Source organism: Lepus europaeus, chromosome 4 (assembly GCF_033115175.1).
Source record: "Lepus europaeus isolate LE1 chromosome 4, mLepTim1.pri, whole genome shotgun sequence".
NCBI lineage: Eukaryota > Metazoa > Chordata > Mammalia > Lagomorpha > Leporidae > Lepus > Lepus europaeus.
Genome location: NC_084830.1, coordinates 130,824,223 through 130,845,582, shown reverse-complemented (window position 1 = coordinate 130,845,582; position 21,360 = coordinate 130,824,223). Strand labels below are relative to the sequence as shown.

Genomic DNA, 21,360 nt, shown 5'->3' with positions numbered 1-21,360 from the left:
CTTCCTGCTAACGTGTACCCTGGGAGACTACAGGTGCTTGCTAATTGCATGGGTACCTGCCACCCACATTAGAGAACCACACAGTTCTGGTGCATAGCCAGTCCATCTCAGATTATCCTTGGCTCATTCTAGCAATGAGTTACAAAAAACTGTTCTTGGTATTTCAGCAAATTTGAGGGAACATGAGCTCATTGGCTTAGGTTCTAAAGTCCTTGTGTTTCATGTTTTTAGTATAACAGAACTAAGCTTTCTATTATTATAGTATTATCTGCTTGAAACATTTAGCATTTAAAATTACTGGCAATGCAAGGACTATCAGAAATATGAAAATCTCTTAACAATAGGAAAAGCAAACCTCCAAATATCCATTTATAGGCTATACGAGCATAAGCACAACCATATGGGAGGAGATAACCAGTCTCTCCCTTCATATATATTCTTTTTTATTTTCTTGTTATACCTTCCCAAAACAGAGACATTCAACAGTAGTTAGAATGGCCATCTCCCAACATTTAAAAAAACTGCACCCCCCATTGGGTGAACAAAGTAAAGAGTAGTAACCTAGAGTTCAGCTGAGTAAGCCACTGTGGAGCCTTAAGTGGTGAGGTCTTCCAATTTCAGAATGATGTGTCTTCAACTTGTATCATCATTTTAGTGGAAAAACATAACTTAATTTTGGTGAAATGAGATTCATTTCCCGACAGGATTAGTAACAGCATTCACTGAATTTCACATTCTTCTTTTGTGAACTGTGAAGAAAATGAATGGTAGCTAGAAGATCAATGGGATTCCAGCTCCAGCTGCAGATGGAATGACAATATACCAGGACAAAGAGATACCTATATTTTGATTTACAAAGCTAACAGCAGTTTTAAATCTGCAACTTAATTACAGACCAACTACACCACAACCTTTTCAAATGGCAAAAATACAAAAAAGTGTTACAAAAATATCTCAGAAAAAGTGCATAGTCTAAGTGCATAGTAAATGAAAGCACTGAAAAATATCTTGCTAGAGGGAGTTCAGCTTGGAAAAGTTACCAAAGCTAAACAAATTTATTTTACACAAACTATACTCAAAAATAGCTTTATGAGACTGATTTCTGGCTAAAAGTATCAAAGGGTTTATTAGTCAAGAAACAAACACCTTAACTGACAAGGGTGGTTAGAAAAGAAACAAAGAAGCTGCCTACCCCCAAAATTCAGACTTAAGATTTCTTCAGCATTAAGGTCCGTACTAACATTTCCCTTAACGGCAGAATGTGGTAACCATGGAATTAATTATTGCTAAAACAGTTTTGAATTAAAAAAAATTAAAAAAAAAAAAATTTAAGCCTGACACAATCTGACCAAACACATGTCAATTTACAGTTTCCAGATTTCACAAAATACCTACATTTACACAATAGGCTCCCGGCAGCATTTTCAGACAAATGTTCTTTTAATTTATCCTGATGTGCTATAAATGAATAAATTACACTATTCAAAGAATTATCATCAATACATTTTCCTTTCTCTTGATTCAGAGAAAAGAGCGCGCAAGTAAGACTGAGGGAAGCGCACACAGATGATAACAGAGAGAAGCGGGTGGGGGGCTCGGGCTGGCGAGGAGGGTCTGCACTCACTTGGACCTCACACAATGTGAAGCTCTCCAAGGGTAAGAGAAAACTGCTTAGAGCCATTTCACAAGTATTTTAAAGAAAAAACATCTTGTAGTCAAACCCTTTAATGCTTTCATTCTTATTCAAAATCAGTCCAGCTGTTAGTCAGCTGCAGCAGGAGTTACAGTACCAAGTTCTGGCAGTTGCAGTACCAGGTATTGTGCCTGCAAATCATTAAAAAAGAAAAAAAAAGGAAAGAATGCCTTTTCCCTTCAGGGGGAGGAAAAAACCCAAACATTTTAAAAATTAAAAAAAAAAAAAAAAAATCTGAGGAAAAGTCATACATTAAATCTAAATTAACTTTTCAAGGAATATCATGTAACAAATGGCTTGAAGTAGTCTATCAAAAAATTGGGGAGATTTTTTATTTCATAGTGAGTCAGCAAGGCATTTTTGTTGTTTAAAAAAAATCTCATTTCCTTACAGAAACAGTTTTTAGTTTTTAATGAACTTGTAAACAAAAAAAAGCTCCCATTTCAAAATAAAAACAAAATCCCAGATTGTATAGATGTTTACAGTGATTACATTTATCTAAGCAACATACATACATGTTCAGTTGTAAGATGTTAACTAAATTTCTGTGACAAATATGCTTTTTTTTTTTTTAATACCAAGAACATTATAGAGTTAATGCAGAGTCCTAAGGATTATCTAGTAGTCACTAAGTTTTTCTTAAGTCTTCACTTTAGATGCTGTTATTTCTAGCACAGGTAAGCAGGCAGAGTCTTTCGTATGCTCAAACACTGGAATCTTTGGTTGCTACCATATCAGCTGGCTTGCAAACAAGAAGCCAACCATTTTAAGAATGTTTTAAGTGAACAACTTGCAAACCCCAGGGGTGGAAAAACCCTAAGAATGCACAATTGTGAGAATTTACAATCATCACAACTGTGGCTGAAGACTGTTCATGCCATTCTTCTGAAATGAGATTTCAAAGCAGTATAGTTCAAAGTAAAGGATCTTAACAAAAAATTGGCATATGCACAATTTCTCCACCAATTTTTGTGTGTCAACCATTTAGTTAACTTTTCCACTTGAAAAAATGCAATAGAAAACCGGACACCATGTTTCACTACCTCAGTTAATATTCACAATTACAGCGGCTACAACTCAGGATACAGCATCACCAGTGCTGCCCAGAGCCAGTTTATAATGAAATTAAGTTCTTTACACCAAGTAAATGGTTGTCCACAACCACTGGCTAGTGTACATATGAACTAAAATTTCTAGATTTGGGGAGAAACAAATGCTGCTCCGATCATCTGCTCTGCTTCATCTGTTCCACAATTCATGCTTAGAAACCTGTCAAAAATGAGAACAGAAAAATAACGTTAATATTCCAAAGTAAAAAATTTTAAAGCTATACACAAAATAGGGAAGCTGAGTGAAAGTAGGACAAAAATCACTTTATAGTGGCTCAGAATACTTTTAATCTCTTTGAAAACCACTAACTCAACTTTTTAAAAAGAGAAATTTGAATCTATCATGAAGACTTTTCTAGAAAGGAGTGGCATACAGTGAATTACAGCCTCTCTCTCAAACTAAGCAATTCACAGTAATTCCAGGAAGTACATTCTGCTCACTAACACATTTAGTACCTAGAACATATTATGCATTCAAATATTTATTGAATGAAAAATAAATTGCTGCAACAACTAGAGAATATAGTTTTGATCTTATGATCCTATTACAAGCACAAACTTTGTGCACATTGTTTCTGACACAAATTAGGAATGGCAAGCTTCAATAATAATGCGTTCAAGGCATACCTATCAGAATTATTCCACTGAACCCAGATCTGACAAGTATATGATTTCTGTGCAGAAATCCCAGAAGGGCCTTTAATACTTCTTGACTTCCATTAGTTGTATTAAAGATTTTTTGTCACTAAGTTGAAAGTGTAAAAATGGAACACTTTTTTGGTTTTATTTCCTTCAAGCCTTCCCATTCTGTACGCATTCCTCCTCTCTTCCCCTAAGGCCTCTACACAAATGCAAGTTTGAACACAAGAACATTTGTATTCAATACAGATGTGCATGCTGGCAAAGAGAAGACATGCCTATCAGCAAAAATCTGAAAATGCCACTATCTTCTCTCTCCTTCAGTTTCCTTTTCTTTGAGGCATTTAGTGACCCTATGCCCTCTTCCAAAGCTTTATAGACAACCTAATTATGGTGAATTCTAGCCCACTTTGAACTATTTCTTCCCTTCTTTAGCACAAAACATGTTTTAGCCAATCATAAACTGCTCCTTTCATTCTACTTCTCAACATTTGCTGGACCACCCCCTACGGACTTCATGGGAAGCATCTATTTAACAAATGTATTACGCTAAGCCCTGAGGACAGATATGAGTGCTTTACTTCTTTACTTTTCCACAGTACCTAACAACAGAACAGGTGTCTAACAGATCTTTGTTGCCTGAATAGTAAGTTTGTAAAGATGTAAATGCCAAAAATAAAAGATGATGAAACTATCTATTTAAATATATTATTAAGTAGGATTAGCAAGGTAAACCTCACTTAAACTTACATCAGACTATATTCTATAATCTAATTCTAATTTTCCAGAATAAGAAACGATGCAGGTTAAGAAACTATAGATGAGCTAAACAGAAATGACAGGTATCTCATCAGGATTTAATTAAGTTTATCATAGTTTGTTTATGTAATCACATCTTATTAATAATTTATGTTCAGCATCTTTCAAATGGAAAATCATGGTCATTAGGAAACTAAAAAGCAAGGGCAAGTTATACTGTCAGCCAAAATATCAGAAAACTTGGATCTTTAATAGGACTGCTCCGCTTTGATACTTGAGGAATTGCTGGGCCAATTAGTGACTACAATTGTTTAGGGATTGGTTAAAGGCTAGCCTAAGAGTATTCCTGGTAGAACAGAGCAGTCAAATCCAGATTTTACTCTTCAGAGGGAATCAATGTTCTCCACGGGATTGTCCTATGCCAGTAGTGCAGTTTGTTTAGGAGAAACCTCAGCAGGAACACCCAGCAGATATTTGATACATCTGCTCTTCCAGCACTTAGGCATTCAGCATTCTCCTTTCCAGCGTGCTCGAGTCCTTGGATCTTCCTTTCCAGACTGGGTGGCAGCTCCTTGCTTCCAAAAGTCCAAAGAACTATTTTGACAATATTAGATAAAATGTGAGATGAATCCCTTTGTTCCTATTAAAAAAAAAGATTGGGGGGGGGGGGGAGAGACACCAGTTAGGCCACTGTTAGAGGATTACTGTGATGACTTAGGAATTAATAGTTACATTTAAAATTTCTTTCCAAATTGTTCAAATGTGGGAAGGCAATGGATGTTTGGCTATACAGCTAAATAGGAAGCTTCTATGTATATATCCTCCAATTTGAAACCTAAAATATATATACCTTATTTGTGAACTAACTCCAAATGCCCTTCATTTTTTTAGAACAATAGAATTGGCAGCTAGTTAAAAAAGACATGTATGTAAAGGGTTGCAAGTCTGTAGTAGGCTTTTGAAATTTAGGATTCTTCCATAATATAAGCAGTACATAATTTTAAAAGTTATTCTGAATAAAATATTCATCATTAAGTGTCATTTATATTAACTAACTTCTCCTGTAACATGCTCATGTGGTTCTTTGGTCATACAAAATGAAACTTAAGAGAATTCTGAAACTGAGTGGCACTCTATAAAAATTAAAGAAACAAACACCAAAGTAACTGCAAAGCCCTCATCCCCACAGAAAACTATCAAAATGGGAAAAGACAAAGGAAACTTTTTTTTAGCATCATAAATGAGATGTCAATTTGAATGTAGCAGATACACATCACACCTAATCTGCACTAAAAGGCAGAATGATAATCTGAACTCTCATCCTTCCCATTATAGAACTTGTAAGTTTTAATACCTGTTACAACTGATTCTTTCTTTCCCCAACTGGAAGACGGCTTGTATTACACACCACTGAGTCACACCAACACTGTATTCTTCCGGGTCTTCTGATAGTTGTAGCATAGTCCATACAACGTGACAGTTGGAAACTTTGACAGTTCCAGCAAGCCTTGGAGACCGGACTCTAGATCACCACAAATGAACTGTTGGACTTTCAGCTTCAACTCCTGCTTGGTTATTTAGTTCTTTTGCCCTCCAGTTCTGCTGTCCACAGTGAAAAAAGCTGACAAAAATTCAAGATTTCAGCAAGCAGATGCAGTTTTTCCTGGCACTTCTCTGGATTGAGTATATTCAGAGCAAAGCAGTCTCTCCAGGTATTTTCAAGTTCTTCCCTTGTGATTTGGGTTATGTTGCTGAGTGACCAAACACGTTCCTAGCAGCAATTGGTGAAGCCAGAAAAAGTTAAGCTACACATAAATGGTAGGTGAAGTCCAGTAGATACTGGAAGGTAATTTAAGGAAGACCATGGACACGGTAGGTTAACATGATGGGAAAATATTCCTAATCTCCTTTGAATGCCATCAATTTTGACATTTATCTCTATTATTATGATTATGCTTAGCATCTATGGCTGGAGGTAGTAAACAGAAGAGTTAAGACAATGGAAGAGAATAGAATTCTATGAAGCTCTACATTTGGCTTCATGATTTCCTGAAACAATCTACCACCTCCATTCTCAACTAAAGAAATGGTGAACTTGACTGGATTTTAAATGACCTAAAAATATTTCCTTTTCCTTTATTGTTTTTAAAGCATCTTGAAAAGTACTTTTTCAACAGTCACACACAGCTGAAGAAAAGGGAATGAAAGGGATTTGGAAGTGTGCTGTCAGGTGTGAATATTTTGTTTCTCACATAAGAGACTTTTAAAAGATCCCTTGTACATTTCTAGGGAATTGCTGGATTAATTCCCCCTGGTAGAAATATCAGATGTAGATTTTTCAAAAATAACCATATAGAACCTATCAGTGAATGCTATTATTAGGTGTATTTTCCCAGGAACATGCATTCCTATAATAGAAGTTGCATTTATGAAACTCATTTCACTAATAGGTAAGCCTCTGAAAGTATAGCTGTGAAAAACAAATAATATAATACATAAAAAAGCCTAGAAGGCTAGGACTGATACTGTGGCACAGTAGGTTAAGTCACCAGCATTCTATTTGAGTGCCAGTTCAAGTCCTGCTGCTCTAGTTCCTATCAGCTTCCTGCTAATGCTCCTGGGAAAGCGGCAATAGATGGCCCAAGTACGTGGGCCCCTGTATCCACAAGGGAGAGCCAGGTAAGAGTTCAGGCTCCTGGCTTTGGCCTGCCCCAGCATCCACTTGTGAACCAGCAGATAGAAGACCTTTCTCTCTGTCCCTCCCTCTCTCTTTGTAACTTTGCCTATAAAAAGCACCTTCTAAAATTTTTAAAACATTAGATAGAGAAAAGTAATATGGTGTTTTCATCATGAATGAAAAGATTTCTTAGGCTTAATGAATCACTGAGCTACATGAACTCTTTCCTAAATAAATAACCTACCATGGAGGACTCAGGAATTGCAATCAGGAACAATCTAGAACCATTGCTGTCAATTCTCAACTTCCTAGAGGATTTCTCAAGCAATGACCCAGATAATAAACTGGGAGTAGAGGTTAGGGGAATAGTTCACTGTACTTATTTCATTCATACTACTGTCAGACCAGCTATATTTTAACAGCTTTATACAGAATGGCTGTGTTAAACTTGGCTTTGGGCACTAGATTCTGTATCCAAAACAACACAGATGTTTTCAAGAAATCAAATGGCAAACGGAACTCTGTTGTTTGTCTTCTGTGGAGTGGCATATTTTGGAAGAAAGCAACACCCTACTTAGAGTTAAAGTACCACCCTGAATTGTATCTTTTTTTTTTTTTTTTTTTTTAATTTTATTTGAGAGGTAGAGTTACAGAGAGAGGGGGAGAGACAGAAAGGTCTTCCATCCGCTGGTTCACTCCCTAAATGGCCTCAATGGCCGGAGCTGGGTTGATCTGAAGCCAGGAGCCAGGAGCTTCTTCCAGGCCTCCTGCACAGTGCGTGCAGGGGGCCAAGCACCTGGGCCATTTTCTATTCCTTCTCAGGCCATAGCAGAGAGCTGGATCAGAAGAGTAGCCGGGTCTAGAACCGGCACCCATATGGGATGCCGTCACTGCAGGTGGGGACTTAACCCACTATGCTACAGCACCAGCTCCTGAGCTATATATTTTTGAAAGTCCAATTTTTGAGAATTACAATTCCATGTTTATATAATAATTTATATGACTACATATAAAAAGGCTATGAAATTCTTAGAATTTAAACTTACTTTTATAAAAAGTAGCTACAATACAAAATAAGGATTTAACTTAAGTTTAATTGCAACCTTTTTTTTTTTTCAAGGAAACACACTAACTCAGTGGATCCAACTTCTCATCTTTAGGACCTGGATAAGGCAAAAATTATTCTTGTTTATTCAGTAAGAGACACACGGTTTACTAACAATGAAACTAGCTCAAAATAAGGTAATTCTTTCTGAAGGCTGATGAATGCCTCAAGTCAAATGTTCTAGGTCAGATGAGATTTCAATCTAATTTTAGTTCTAGAAACTACAACTCGTGATGATCCCATTATCCCAGCTAGCTTTAGGCAAAAACTGGTTTCACTGTGAGAAAAAGCAAATGTACTGTTAAGCATCTAAATAAGCCCTTGGTTTAGAGCTTCTACTTGGTTGGACCATTTCTCAGTGACCCTAGCTACCTACCTTTAATGAACTTTTTGGCAGAATTAGTTACACAGTAATTAAAACACTCAAAAGAGGCAATTAAGTCCCTACTGCGATGCAGAGGCAGATAATTAGTGTTTTCTATCCTGAGCTTCAATTTCATCATCTAAGAATACCAATTACATGAAACTTTCCCAAATACAAAATACGAAAGGGAAGTCTATCAATTTCATTCCTAATGATAAGCTGCTGGGATGAGGATCACATCAGTTGATTATACATCTTGAAAAGTATTGCTGGATTGGAACATATTTTTAAATTACAAATCACTTAAATACAACATTAGAAAACATAGAATAGACCAAAGATTAATTCATGAAAGCCAAGTTTAGACTAGAGCAATCATTCAGTAATTAAATTAGAAACTAAAAGCTGAATCTTACCTGCCCACCATTTCAAGTAGGCAGGTATTAGGAGTAAGCCTCAGAAGGAGGAAAATAAAACAAACCATAAAAAAGGGAGACAAACTATATGGCAATAGCAATAAGAAATGGAGCCATGCCCAGCAGTTCTACTCCTCAGAAGCACCAAGAGTGCCAGAGACACCAAGTAAATAGACCAGTAGTTCAATGGCATTTGCCCCAATTATCTTCAATTGACAAAGTCTAACTACATACTTCATGTACACTAAGCCTCTAAAGCCTGATAATGTGTGCCATTTTAAAAAATAAGGCCAAATAAAAAGGAATCATTTTGAAAGTAAGGATTTATATAATTAAACAATAGGTAAGAGATTAATTTCTGTGACTAGGAAAGATGTATCAAGCTTTGTAGTCATTTAAGCATTTAAAGAAAGAGAAATAAGATGTTCTGCAACTGACAGACACTTTGGGGGCAATGCCACGCTCTTTCTTCAAACTAGATCAAGTTCACAATTTTCCATTTTAAGTGCTAACGCATTAACATGCAAAAAAAAAATTCTTAATACCGTTAGTCTAAAAGAAAGTCAAAATACCATGGCTAACCAGATTCATTAAAAATCAACAAGTGTTAGGTCTAGGATTTTGGATTGATTGATTATACCACATTCCCAACACCAAATGTTTATTTTGGAAAAGGGTTAATGAATGAGTAAAAAAGATGCAGTTGTTAAAAATGACCCAAAATCCCAAGAGAAATGATATAATATACACACATATATGTATATACAAATACATATACATATATATATGAACAAGGACATTTGGGTTTAAAGTTAGTAGTCAAATTTTCCAAGGACGTCTTTTTTTTTTTTTTTTTAAACATACAGCCAAATTTTTATGTTTTAAAACCGCCTCCTTGATCTAACACTGTTAGAAATAAATGAATTACCCAAATTTGTATTCAATTTTTTTCCCTGTAACGTCACTTGGTTCTTGGCTACTAACCTTTCATGTTACTCTTGGTTTTGTCAGTTTGCTTGCCTGTGGGGGTTTGGGCCTGCTGACCCTGCCCACTGGAAGATGCTGCCTGCTGTGCTGCTTTCTGCTTTAACATTGTCCAATCAAATGTGTAGTCATATTGGTGGTTCAGGGTCCTGAAAGACATAAAATTAAGCAAGTTAAGCCATCAGTAACAAAGTGTAGTTGGTATCTTTGTGGCTTTCCAAGACTGTCAAAGGTATTTTACAATAGGACTATCTCCTCTTCAGTTTGGCAGCTCCTAAAAGATTTCTCCCCATATACATTACTAACTGTTCAGTGAAATAATTCTACTTTTTACATATCTTGATTATGAGGAAATGATTTCAACACTCTGGTCTACTGTATTGGATAAAATACATGTTAAAATTCTCTTGAAAACAGAAGCTGCTGGGGCTAGGGCTGTGGTGTAGTGGCTAAAACTGCTGCCTACAGTGCCAGCACCCCATATGGTGCCAGCACCAGTTCAAGTACCAGCTGCTCCATTTCCAACCTAGCTCCCTGCTAATGTGCCTGGGAAAGCAGCAGAAGATGGCTCAAGTGCTTGGGTCTCTGTACCCACATAGGGGACCCAGAGGAAATTCCTGTCTCCTGTCTTCCGATCAGCCCAGCTCTGGCAGTTGGGGCAATCTTGAGGAGTGAACCAGCAGATGGAAGATCTCTCTCTTTCTCTGTGCCTTTCAGATAAATCAATCTTTAAAAAAAGAAGAAGAAGAAGAAGCCATCTTTAAGTTTCTTTGAAAGTGGCAAATGGGTGGGAATGAAGAGGGATATTCACAATAGGAGGCATGGGGCTGGCGCTGTGGCTTAGCAGGTAAAGCTGTCGCCTGCAGTGCCAGCATCCCATATGGGCACCAGTTCAAGTCCCAGCCGCTCCACTTCTGATACAGCTCTCTGCTATGGCCTGGGAATGCAGTGGAAGATGGCCCAAGTCCTTGGGCCCTTGCACATCGGAGACCCAGAAGCTCCTGGCTCCTGGCTTCAGATCGGCATAGCTCAAGCCGTTGCGGCCAATTGCGGAATGAAACAGTAGATGGAAGACCTCTCTCTCTCTACCTCTCCTTCTCTGTGTAACTCTTTCAAATAAATAAATACATCTTAAAAAAAAAAAAAGTAAGAGTAGGTATGGAACTACAAGTTTGGAAAGTCTTTTCTGGGGGCTAAGAGGTTAACCTTAATTCTTATTCTTCCACTAAGAGCTTGAGCCACATACATGTCAAAGGAAATCTAGCTTGGGGCTGTCTCCATACTGACAGATTTACCATGACAAGTATTTTAAATACTTTTTTAAAATTTGGTACTTAACAGAGTTCTGCTCTGTTCCAAAGTTGGATAGTTAGTTCTTTGGTACACTGACAGCCACATCTAATGTGAGTTCCAATTTTTTAGGAAAAATTAGACTGTTTATCAACCCCAAACTCATAATCTCAAGTACATTTGTACTACAGATTGATTGGTCCTTCTTTACTTTAGCTCATTATCAAAGAAATAAGTTTAATGGATTTAAATAATTTCCTCACTGGCATTTCAGTCTCAAAAGCACCATAAAAACCTACCTCAGGGGCAGGTATTGTGGTGAAGTGGGTTAAGCTCCCAGTTTTGACAACAGCATCCCCTACCAGAGTGCTACCTCCAGTCCTGGCTGCTTAGCTTCCAGTCCAAGTATCTGGGCCCCTGACACCCACATGGGAGACCTGGATGGAATAACTGGCTCCTGGCTTTGGCCTGGTCCAGAACATTCCATTGTGGCCAATGGGACAGTGAACCAGATGGAAGATTGTGTGTGCAAGTGAATGCATGTGTCACTCTGCCTTTCAAATAAAATAAATGTTTTTAAAGAAATAAGAAAGAAAACCTACCTGAAAAGGATGCGGAATAGCTGCCTCAGATACATGTAATCCGGGGCTTCCTCAAAGCGCAGCCCACGACAATAGTTTAAGTACATGGCAAACTCCGCAGGAAACCCCTATAGGCCCAAGAAACACAAAAATTTTAAGATAGAAAAAATAAATGTATTGAAATATAGTTCAAAAATGTATGAGTATTTTTTACTAATTTGTAGGAAGGTATGAATTACAATCATTTTGAGTTGGTTTCTTCATAAATTCAAACAGAATCTCATCCTCCTCATTCCATAATGTGCAATATCATCTTACACTGGTAGGGGAAATAAATACTCTTTTCTTTCAGCACTTATATTCTTTATTAATTCAGATATCCCACCTATTAATTTACTATATATCATCAACATTTAATAACGTGATGATAATAATAAACAAGTATCAAAAAGGACATCTGTTTGGAATAGGACAAGAAACAAGCACTTTCTCCTACCTAATAATATTCCTTCTTTTTATAAATATTAGTACATATCTGTTTAAACAAAAAAAGTAGGATCACCAGGATTGTAGCCTTACAAAACAACCACTACTAAACACAGGGGCCGGCATTGTGGTATAATGGGTAAAGCTGCCGCCTGCAGTGCCTGCATCCCAAATGGGTGCAGGTTCAAGTCTCAGCTGTTCCATTTCCAATCCAGCTTCTGCTATGTTATGGCCTGGGAAAGCAACAGAAGATGGCCCAAGTCCTTGGGCCCCTGAACCTGCGTGGGAGACCCAAAAGAAGCTCCTGGCTCCGGATCAGTGCAGCTCTGGCCGTTGCAGCCAATTGGGGAGTGAACTAGAGGATGGAAGACCTCTCTTTCTCTGTCTCTATAACTCTTTCAAATAAATAAATAAAACTTAAAAGCAAACCCACACCATTTATGATGTATAATTCAATGCTGCTTCTTATAAATATATTGCCTTTCTTTGCTGCTTATGTAACTGTTTTTACATTGTATATATATTATGCAGTTTTCTACTAACATATTCCAAGTATCCTTTTGTTATTTTTGACCTCTTCATTAACTTCTGAATGACCACATAACAGGCTACCTAGTTAGTACACACACCATAAAAAACTTATTCTCTGTAACTGATCATTTGGATGGATTATAATTTCCCTCTATAATTAATAATATTGTTAGAAACATCTGTGGGAATAAACTTTTCTAATGTCCAGTTTCTTAGGAAAGATTCTCAAAGGTATATATAAACATGTTTAGGGCATTTGCTACCAAAAGGATTTTGTCACTAGAATTCTGAAGCATAAAACATGGTAATACAAAAAAACCCCTACATTTCTTCCCCTTGGGTAAATGCAAACGTGAAGGGAAGTAAAATTAAAGGAGATAGTCTCCTCTTACAACTTTATCATTCTGAGAAATTTCTCACATCCAAGAGTCAAATTAGGTACAATGGATAAACTGATTTAATTATTACAAAGCCCTCATACTATTTCAGTTGTTGGCTGAACACCTGAAACTCAAGTAATAGATACAATATTCATTTTTTTTTTTTTTGACAGGCAGAGTTAGACAGTGAGAGAGACAGAGAGAAAGGTCTTCCTTCCATTGGTTCACTTCCCAAATGGCTGCCACAGTCAGTGCTGCGCCAATCCGAAGCCAGGGGAAGCGCCTGGCTCCTGGCTTCAGATCGGCACAGGGCGCCGGCAGCGGCGGCCATTGGGGAGTGAACCAATGGAAAAAGAAAGACATTTCTCTCTGTCTCTCTCTCTCTCACTGTCCACTCTGCCTGCCAAAAAAAAAAAAAAAAAAAAAGAAAAAGACCCTAACTGGACTTTAAAATTTTAATAAATACTGTTAGTCAGTAGTCAGCTGCAGCCTGTAAAGCCAGCATCTCATATAGGAGTTCCAGGCCACTACAGCCATTTGGGCAGTGAACCACGGATGGAAGATCTCTTTCTGTCATTCTGCCTTTCAAATAAATAAATCTTTCTTAAAGAAATAATTAATTGGGTCAGCACTGTGGCATAGCAGGCTAAGCCTCTGCCTGTAGCGCCAGTATCCCATATGAACACTGGTTTGTGTCCCAGCTGCTCCTGTTCCGATCCAGTTCTCTGCCATGGCCTAAGAAAGCAGGAGAGGGCCAGTGCTGTGGTTCACTTGGTTAATCCTCCACCTGCGCCGGCATCCCATATGGGCACCGGGTTCTAGTCCCAGTTGCTCCTCTTCCAGTCCAGCTCTCTGCTGTGGCCCAGGAGGGCAGTGGAGGATGGCCCAAGTGCTTGGGCCCCTGCACCCCCATGGGAGACCAGGAAGAAGCACCTGGCTCCTGGCTTCGGATCGGCACAGCACTGGCTGTGGCGGCCATTTGGGGAGTGAACCAACGGAAGGATGACCTTTCTCTCTGTCTCTCTCTCTCACTGTCTATAACTCTACCTGTCAAAAAAAAAAAAAAAAACAAGCAAGCAAGCAAGAGAAGATGGAAGATTGCCCAAGTCCCTGGATCCCAAAAAAAGCTCCTGGTTTCCAATCAGCCCACTCCTGCCGTTGTGGCCTTTTGGGGAGTGAATCAGTGGATGGAAGATCTCTCTTCTCTGTCTCTCCATCTCTACCTGTAACTGTACCTCTGATAGATAAATAAAATCTGTAAAAAAAAATCTTTTTAAAGTAACTACATAAAATTTTTAGATACACTCGTGGTCTGAATAAGCAGCATGACTATGATACTGAAAAAACCTCATAGTATAGTAATACCTCACACTTCTTTCTATGTTGACTCCAGCCTGAATCAGTTCTTGTGGCTAATTCAAAAACACGAACAGAGTTCACAATTTACTGACCAAACTTAAGAATTTCAAAGGAATAGAGGGTGTTAAACTACATATAAAAATGGCTTAATTTTCTAGAAAGTGAAATGAATTTTTCTTTTGTATGGAGATAGTACTACACTGAAATGATGTATTTGTTTCCTGCAATGCAGATTTGTGGGGTCAGTGTTGTGGCACTGGTTTGAGCCCTAGCAGCTCCACTTCTGATCTAGCTCCCTAAAGTACCTGGAAAAGGCAGTGGAAAGTGGCCCAAAGGTTTGGGCCCCTGCCACACAGGCGGGAGACCCACAAAAGTTGGAATCCCTGCTCAGGCTTCTGCTAGCCCATCCCCAACTGTTGTTATTTGGAAAGTGAACCAGCAAATGAGGATCTCTGTCTCTCCTTGTCACTCTGCCTATCAAACAAATAATAAATAAATCTTCAAAAAGTGTTAACAAAAATGTATTTGGGAGCCGGCGCCGCGGCTCAATAGGCTAATCCTCCGCCTAGCGGCGCCGGCACACTGGGTTATAGTCCCGGTCGGGGCACTGATCCTGTCCTGGTTGCCCCTCTTCCAGGCCAGCTCTCTGCTGTGGCCAGGGAGTGCAGTGGAGGATGGCCCAAGTGCTTGGACCCTGCACCCGCATGGGAGACCAGGAGAAGCACCTGGCTCCTGCCATCGGATCGGCGCGGTGCGCCGGCCGCAGCGCGCCTACCGCGGCGGCCATTGGAGGGTGAACCAATGGCAAAAAGGAAGACCTTTCTCTCTATCTCTCTCTCTGTCCACTCTGCCTGTCAAAAAAAAAAAAAAAGTATTTGGGTAGATTATGTGTATATTTTATTCATGAATCTAAGCTGTATTTTGTAATTTAAAATAAGACAAAGACATTCAGAAAGTATCACAGTCTGCTAACCACCTCCTCTACTGTAGATGTGTAGAAAAGGGGAAAGTTAATTCTCAGATGGGGACACAAAGACATCCCATTTTCCCACTCCACAAAGTCCATTTTAACTCCCATTTTCTCTCCATTCTATCACTCAGCCACTTACCTATACTATGTATTATTTTCTAATTAATTTTAGGTATGCAATTGTCTCAAGACCATATGACCTTCTTTCTATGAAAATCATGATTTATCATGACACAAAAACCTCTCCATTCCCAACCTGCCTTTCTTTAAAGTTTGAGATTTCACTTATGAGCTCAACTCAAACTGTTTTCTATAATTTCTCTATTGATGATCAATAGCTTTCTTGCATTGCTCCAATTTTTCTGCCTGTTGCTGTATTCCTTGAATATAATAACTGCTGATATCCGTTCTTTCCAGGCATTAGTTTAGGGATAAGAAAAATATTTCTTTATTTTTCTCACAGATTGATGAGGTTCTATTAGAAAAGTTTACTTGTCCTGTTAATCTTTCTTTCTTTTTTTTTTTTTTTTTGGTCACCAAATCAGAAAGTATAAGCAAACCAGAAAATAAACACTGGTATGCTACTCAGGTGGGAGACCTGGACTGATTTCTGGGCTCCCAGTTTCTGCCCAGCACATTCCAACCCAGTCCCAGCAGTTGGGGTATTTGGGAATTGAACCAAGGAATGCGAGGTCTCTGTCACTCTTCTCTTTGCCTCCCAATGCATGCATGTGTGTGGGGGGCGGGGGGGGGGGGGGCGGGTGTGCCACGGTTACTTTACATTCAAGCCAATGCCACAATAAAACTATTTTGAATAATCAAATTATAAATTTAAAATGGCAAATAGCTGCCAGGTAGAATGTTTAAGTTCTATGGCTGATAAGTAAAATGTACTTTTTGTACTTGGATAATTTATATTTATTTAATACTTACCTTACATAAAACTTCAACAGGAGTGGACATCTTCTTTTCACTAATCTTCTCGTATTTTTGTTTCTTTGTTGCAGCCTTAGAATCAAATCACACATGCATAATAGGTATTAGTGAGAAAAACCTTAGTAGCAGAACACGTAAGATATATAAATGTATACTTGGAGATTGATTCAAAAGAAACCTTAACAAAAACTGAAAAATTAACCAAACTACGATGCATCTAAAAATTTTTCCTAAGCCATCAGTTTACTCTTGAAGTGAGTTTTTTCCTCAAAAACCCAACTTTAGTATTAAGAAAGAATGAGCTAATAGTGACATAAAGATGAAGGATTTAAGTAAAAATGGGCAGGGTTCAAATTTGAAAAGCATTTTAACTCACATTCAACACCAGGGCCAAGGTATAAATGGGGCCACACACAAACAAAAACATGCCTATCATTTAGTGACATTAATAATTAACTAGAGCTAAAGTTAATTTTTTTTTAAATTTTTTTTATTTATTTTTTTTTGACAGGCAGAGTGGACAGTGAGAGAGAGAGAGTGACAGACAGAAAGGTCTTCCTTTGCCGTTGGTTCACCCTCCAATGGCGGCTGCGGCAGGTGCACCGCGCTGATCCGAAGGCAGAAGCCAGGTGCTTATCCTGGTCTCCCATGGGGTACAGGGCCCAAGCACTTGGGCCATCCTCCACTGCACTCCCTGGCCACAGCAGAGAGCTGGCCTGGAAGAGGGGCAACCGGGACAGAATCCAGCTCCCCGACTGGGACTAGAACTCGGTGTGCCAGCGCCGCAAGGCAGAGGATTAGCCTGTTGAGCCACAGCGCCGGCCCTAAAGTTAATTGTTTAAGTCAAAATTATTTTTCCAGTATCAAAATATTCACATTGGATAAAGTTACTCATGTAAGCACTGAGCACACTGATTAAATTAGTTGTTCAGCAAATAAGTTGTCTTTTTCCTTTAAAAACAAAATGTTAGAATAACTGCAAAATATTTCATATATCATTAGATAAATAGGTCCAACTATACATTTTCAATGCAATGGCAACAAATTAAATGAGTCCATTTCTTCACCTATGTCAACTTTCAACTATCTAACACTAGTGATTACCAATTTGTACTGACTTACTGTCTCAAAAGAGACAGCCGGCTTCCATTAATTAAGTCCTCACTGGACAGGTTATTTTTTTCTATTTTCCCAAATGAAAGATTGAAATAAATTTCAGTTTGTTTGATCTTAGATATGATAGAGACCTTAATGGGCATCTTCCCCAATATTTATTTTTCTTAGGAAACATAACTGGTAATTTGAGTCTGATTTACCTTTAGTCCTTGCCACGGCAGGCTGGTTCTATTAAAATACATCAAAACATATCCTAATGACTCCATGTCATCTCGGCGGCTAGAAAAACAGAACATTATTTTATGAACTGGAACTATTGCTGTAAAAGATAAGTTTATTCTGGTACAAAAATATTTAAAAAAAAAAAAAACCCGTCATGCATAAGAGGTCTTCAAAAAGTTCATGAAAAAATGCGTACCATGTAAAACTATGTGGATTTCAAAAACCTCTTACACTAAAACAACCTTTTTTTTTTTTTTTAAAAGATGTATTTATTTGTTTGAGAGGCCAAGTTACAGACAGAGAGGGAGAAACAGAGAAAGGTCTTCCATAAACTGGTTCACTCCCCAAATGGCCGCAATGGCTAAAGCTGTGCTGATCTGAAGCCAGTAGCCAGAAACTTCTCTGGGTCTCCCACTCGGGTGCAGGAGCTCAAGTATTTGGGCCATCTTCTACTGCTTTCTCAGGCCATAGCAAAGAGGTAGATTGGAAAATGAGCCGCTGGGACAGGAACCGGAGCCCATATGGAATACCAGCACTGCACACAAAGGCTTGGCTCACTATGCCACAACACCAGCCCCTAAAACAATCTTTTAATTCTATTTTTCCATAAACGTTTTGAAGTACACTCATACAATTTAATATCTAATAAAGAACAAAAATAATTTAAACAATTCTTTAAATGAGGTCAATGAAAACTGAAAACCAAGTAGCAGAACACTTTCACAAGTGTTCTTTGTACTTGTACTTTTTTTCATAATACTCATTTTTTGAAGACCTTCTATATTCTTGCGTAAAACTGAACTTTCATTATTAAAATATGATTCTAATTTTCTATCATGTAATATTTTCTCCTCAAGAGATAAAGAAAACAATAAACTTCATGGTAACTGGCTTCTGTGTACCCTTAAAGCAGCAGGTACAACAATTAAATAAGTATCCTTCAAATCCTCAACCAAGAGACACGCTTCAACAACAACAAAAAAACTAATCAAAATATTTCAGAAATCTACTAATGACTTGTTATGGATTGGATAAGCTTATCATAAATTTTCAAACTCACCTCTGTTCAATACCAAGATGTGCATTGATGCTAGCATATCGGGCAGTGCCAGTGAGGTTTTTATCTTCTCTGTATGGTATGTGTTGCCTTGTTCTGTTGTCTCTGTACTTTTTGGCCAAACCAAAATCAATAAGGAATAACTTTAAAAGAGAAATAAAAGGACATTAGGTTTCCAGCCTTGTCCAAATAAACTGTTCCTTATTTATTAAATGGTATCTACTCTATGTATTCTACCACATTAGAACAAAGAATCATAAGTGGAACAGGTAATGAACAGACAATACCCCAATAAGCTTTTACTAGAGCTCATCAATAAATCCAGTTTAAAAAATATCATTAAAGCCTAGTAGTTTCTTTTTCATCTGCACAATTCCACAGGCCCAGTTCCTTATATTCTCAGGAGCCTGGCTTTATCAAATAAGTGGAGAAATACATACATGAGCTGTCAATTGTATGTTCTGTCATTATGAAACCTGACATCCTGTTACTACTGTTAAATAAGCATGGAGTTTCAAAATCTAGACATTAAGTTTTCTGGAAGTCTTTCCTCCTACAAAAGCCACTCTTCAGCATGCCAACAGAATGCTCATTATCTAAAATAAGACAACCCTGAAAGTGATACTGCCAATAAAACCAAGCCTTTGTCTTACCCCCACCCCCCCCAAAAAAAGGGAAAGAAAAAACAGGGGGAAAAAAAAAGCCTTTCCTAAAGAAACATGCATTATATTCTGTTACTTCACACTGACATTACACATGTGATCAGGTTAAACTTCTAGAAAATATAACAAGTTGATCTAAAAAAATCTAAAAACAAAAACAAAAACAAAACACTTAGCATTCAAAGCAAGGCAGTTTACCATTAGCAGTTTAAAAGAGCTAACTAAAAAGAAAACTAGTATTCTAAAACAAAAGAATGTTTAGTGTTATTTTGTTTAAATGGTACCCAGGGAATAAGGCACTCATTTGTAATGTAGCTGATTTTCCTAAGTAATTCAAGTTTATTCTCCAAAATTAAATTTTTTAAAGAAAAAAAAATCCATATTTTTAATGGAAAAAAAATCCAAAATACACTGACATTTACTTAATTCATAAAGCAAAATAATAATCTTTTAAAATCTTGGCCAAAAATCACTTATACTAACGCTGCAACGAAGTTGTGTGTGCAAAGATTATTGTGCCAGGCAGGTCTAGGTGCCTTATGCTACATAGTTTTATTATTCTTTTCTAGTTATGCCTAACTTTTATATTCTTTTCATTAGGCTATTGGGCCCCTTCTGCCACAATGTGTAATTTCACTAACCCATTAGGGCCTGTGTTAAAAATAAATACAGTGAGTTACTGATTTAGGTTAAAAAGATCTGACCAACTGTCTCTTTTAGGAGAACAAATAATATCGATTTCCATCAGGCTGTAACCTATTCTTAGTTATACTCTGGATGGTAAGGATATCAGCATTTGAGCTTCTGTTACATGTCAACAATTAGATAGTTATTTTCATTTGGTCTACCATAAAACAGTGAAGATTAAATTATTAGTAAAATGTAATTGAAAGATGAAGACTCTGTAAGTAGTAAGATTAAATTTCTTTCCTAAACAATCCAGTTATCATAGGAGTAAGGGAAAGTCAGTCTTACACAAAACATTAAAGGTTCACACTGTAAATTTTTATATATGAAAACCAGTTCAGTACATGAAATATTAAAATGAGCAAAATACTTTTCTGGTTAAGCAAAACAAAAATTATAAGTGCAGCAGATTCATAGTGAAAAAGAAAATATGGGAAAAATAAAAACAAAAAGACATTCAGCCTTCCTGGGATTTTTTTAAAATGGAGAGTAATTGGTAAAATTTCCTCTAGGGGTATTTTCTGAGATTGCTTCCTCTAGCACATCAAAATAGAAAAGAAAAAAGGAACAGTTCTGACACAATTCTGATAGTTTCATTTATGTCTAAATCTACCTTCATTAGCTCCATCTGCAACTCAAATACCAGACACTTTCTCACAGCCAAAGACAGCTTTACAGAAACTCAGCATTCAAGAGAATTATTTCCTTCCATAACTAAGGGAGGAAACATTATTTAAAAAAATTAAAAATATGTCAAGACTACCTTCTTATATCTCAATTTTTAATATAAAAACAAAAAACTGCAAATTAATCAACTTTAAATTTTCTCTTCTCCTTATATAAATACCATTGCTGAAGAAAGGTATTCTGTTTTCAGCAAACAATTCAAAATTACTTTAAATCTCTTGGTAAAGCTTCTTTAGTTTTCTGTATGCTTTCAACAACAAACAAATGCCAATATGTAATGATACCAAGGATACAAACAGCCATTAATTTGTAAAAGGCAGAATCAAATGAGAAAAAGACAGTATCACATAAGCAAAAGAAAAACAATTTTATAAGCTTCCATATGCAAACAAAGGTGAAATCTTTGGTGGGTCAAGCTATTTTTCTGTGAATTTTTTTTTACTAACTTGCAAGTAAAATCTGTGCATCTTTGAAAGAATATATATATAGCCTGCCTGTTCTTCAAAGGCATATGGGTGATTTATTCAGCAGAGGTAAATTTTCTTCAGAAACACTATTGCTGATGTTAGGTTGTACTACTAGGAACAATTTTCCTCCTCACCAGGGGTTACATTCCCTTTACCTTGACCAAAATTTGCAGGATCCCTTAC

General features: G+C 37.4%; 1 protein-coding gene across 4 annotated transcripts in view; it reads right to left on the bottom strand.

Annotated features, from left to right (window-relative positions):
- Nucleotides 1-356: 356 nt before the first annotated feature.
- The window catches only part of CSNK1A1 (casein kinase 1 alpha 1), a 55,520-nt gene continuing 34,516 nt past the window's right edge, over nt 357-21,360 (bottom strand). For 2 of the 4 annotated variants that reach the window (XM_062188869.1, XM_062188872.1), the window contains 6 exons: nt 18,678-18,817; nt 17,596-17,674; nt 16,277-16,351; nt 11,639-11,745; nt 9,747-9,895; nt 357-2,962 (listed from right to left, as the gene is read on the bottom strand). In XM_062188869.1, the coding sequence (XP_062044853.1) occupies nt 2,955-2,962; nt 9,747-9,895; nt 11,639-11,745; nt 16,277-16,351; nt 17,596-17,674; nt 18,678-18,817 (558 nt within the window). In that variant the 3' untranslated portion in view covers nt 357-2,954. Of the gene's footprint in view, nt 2,963-9,741; nt 9,896-11,638; nt 11,746-16,276; nt 16,352-17,595; nt 17,675-18,677; nt 18,818-21,360 lie in introns of those variants that run through there. The other 2 variants (XM_062188871.1, XM_062188870.1) reach the window with 2 other exon arrangements.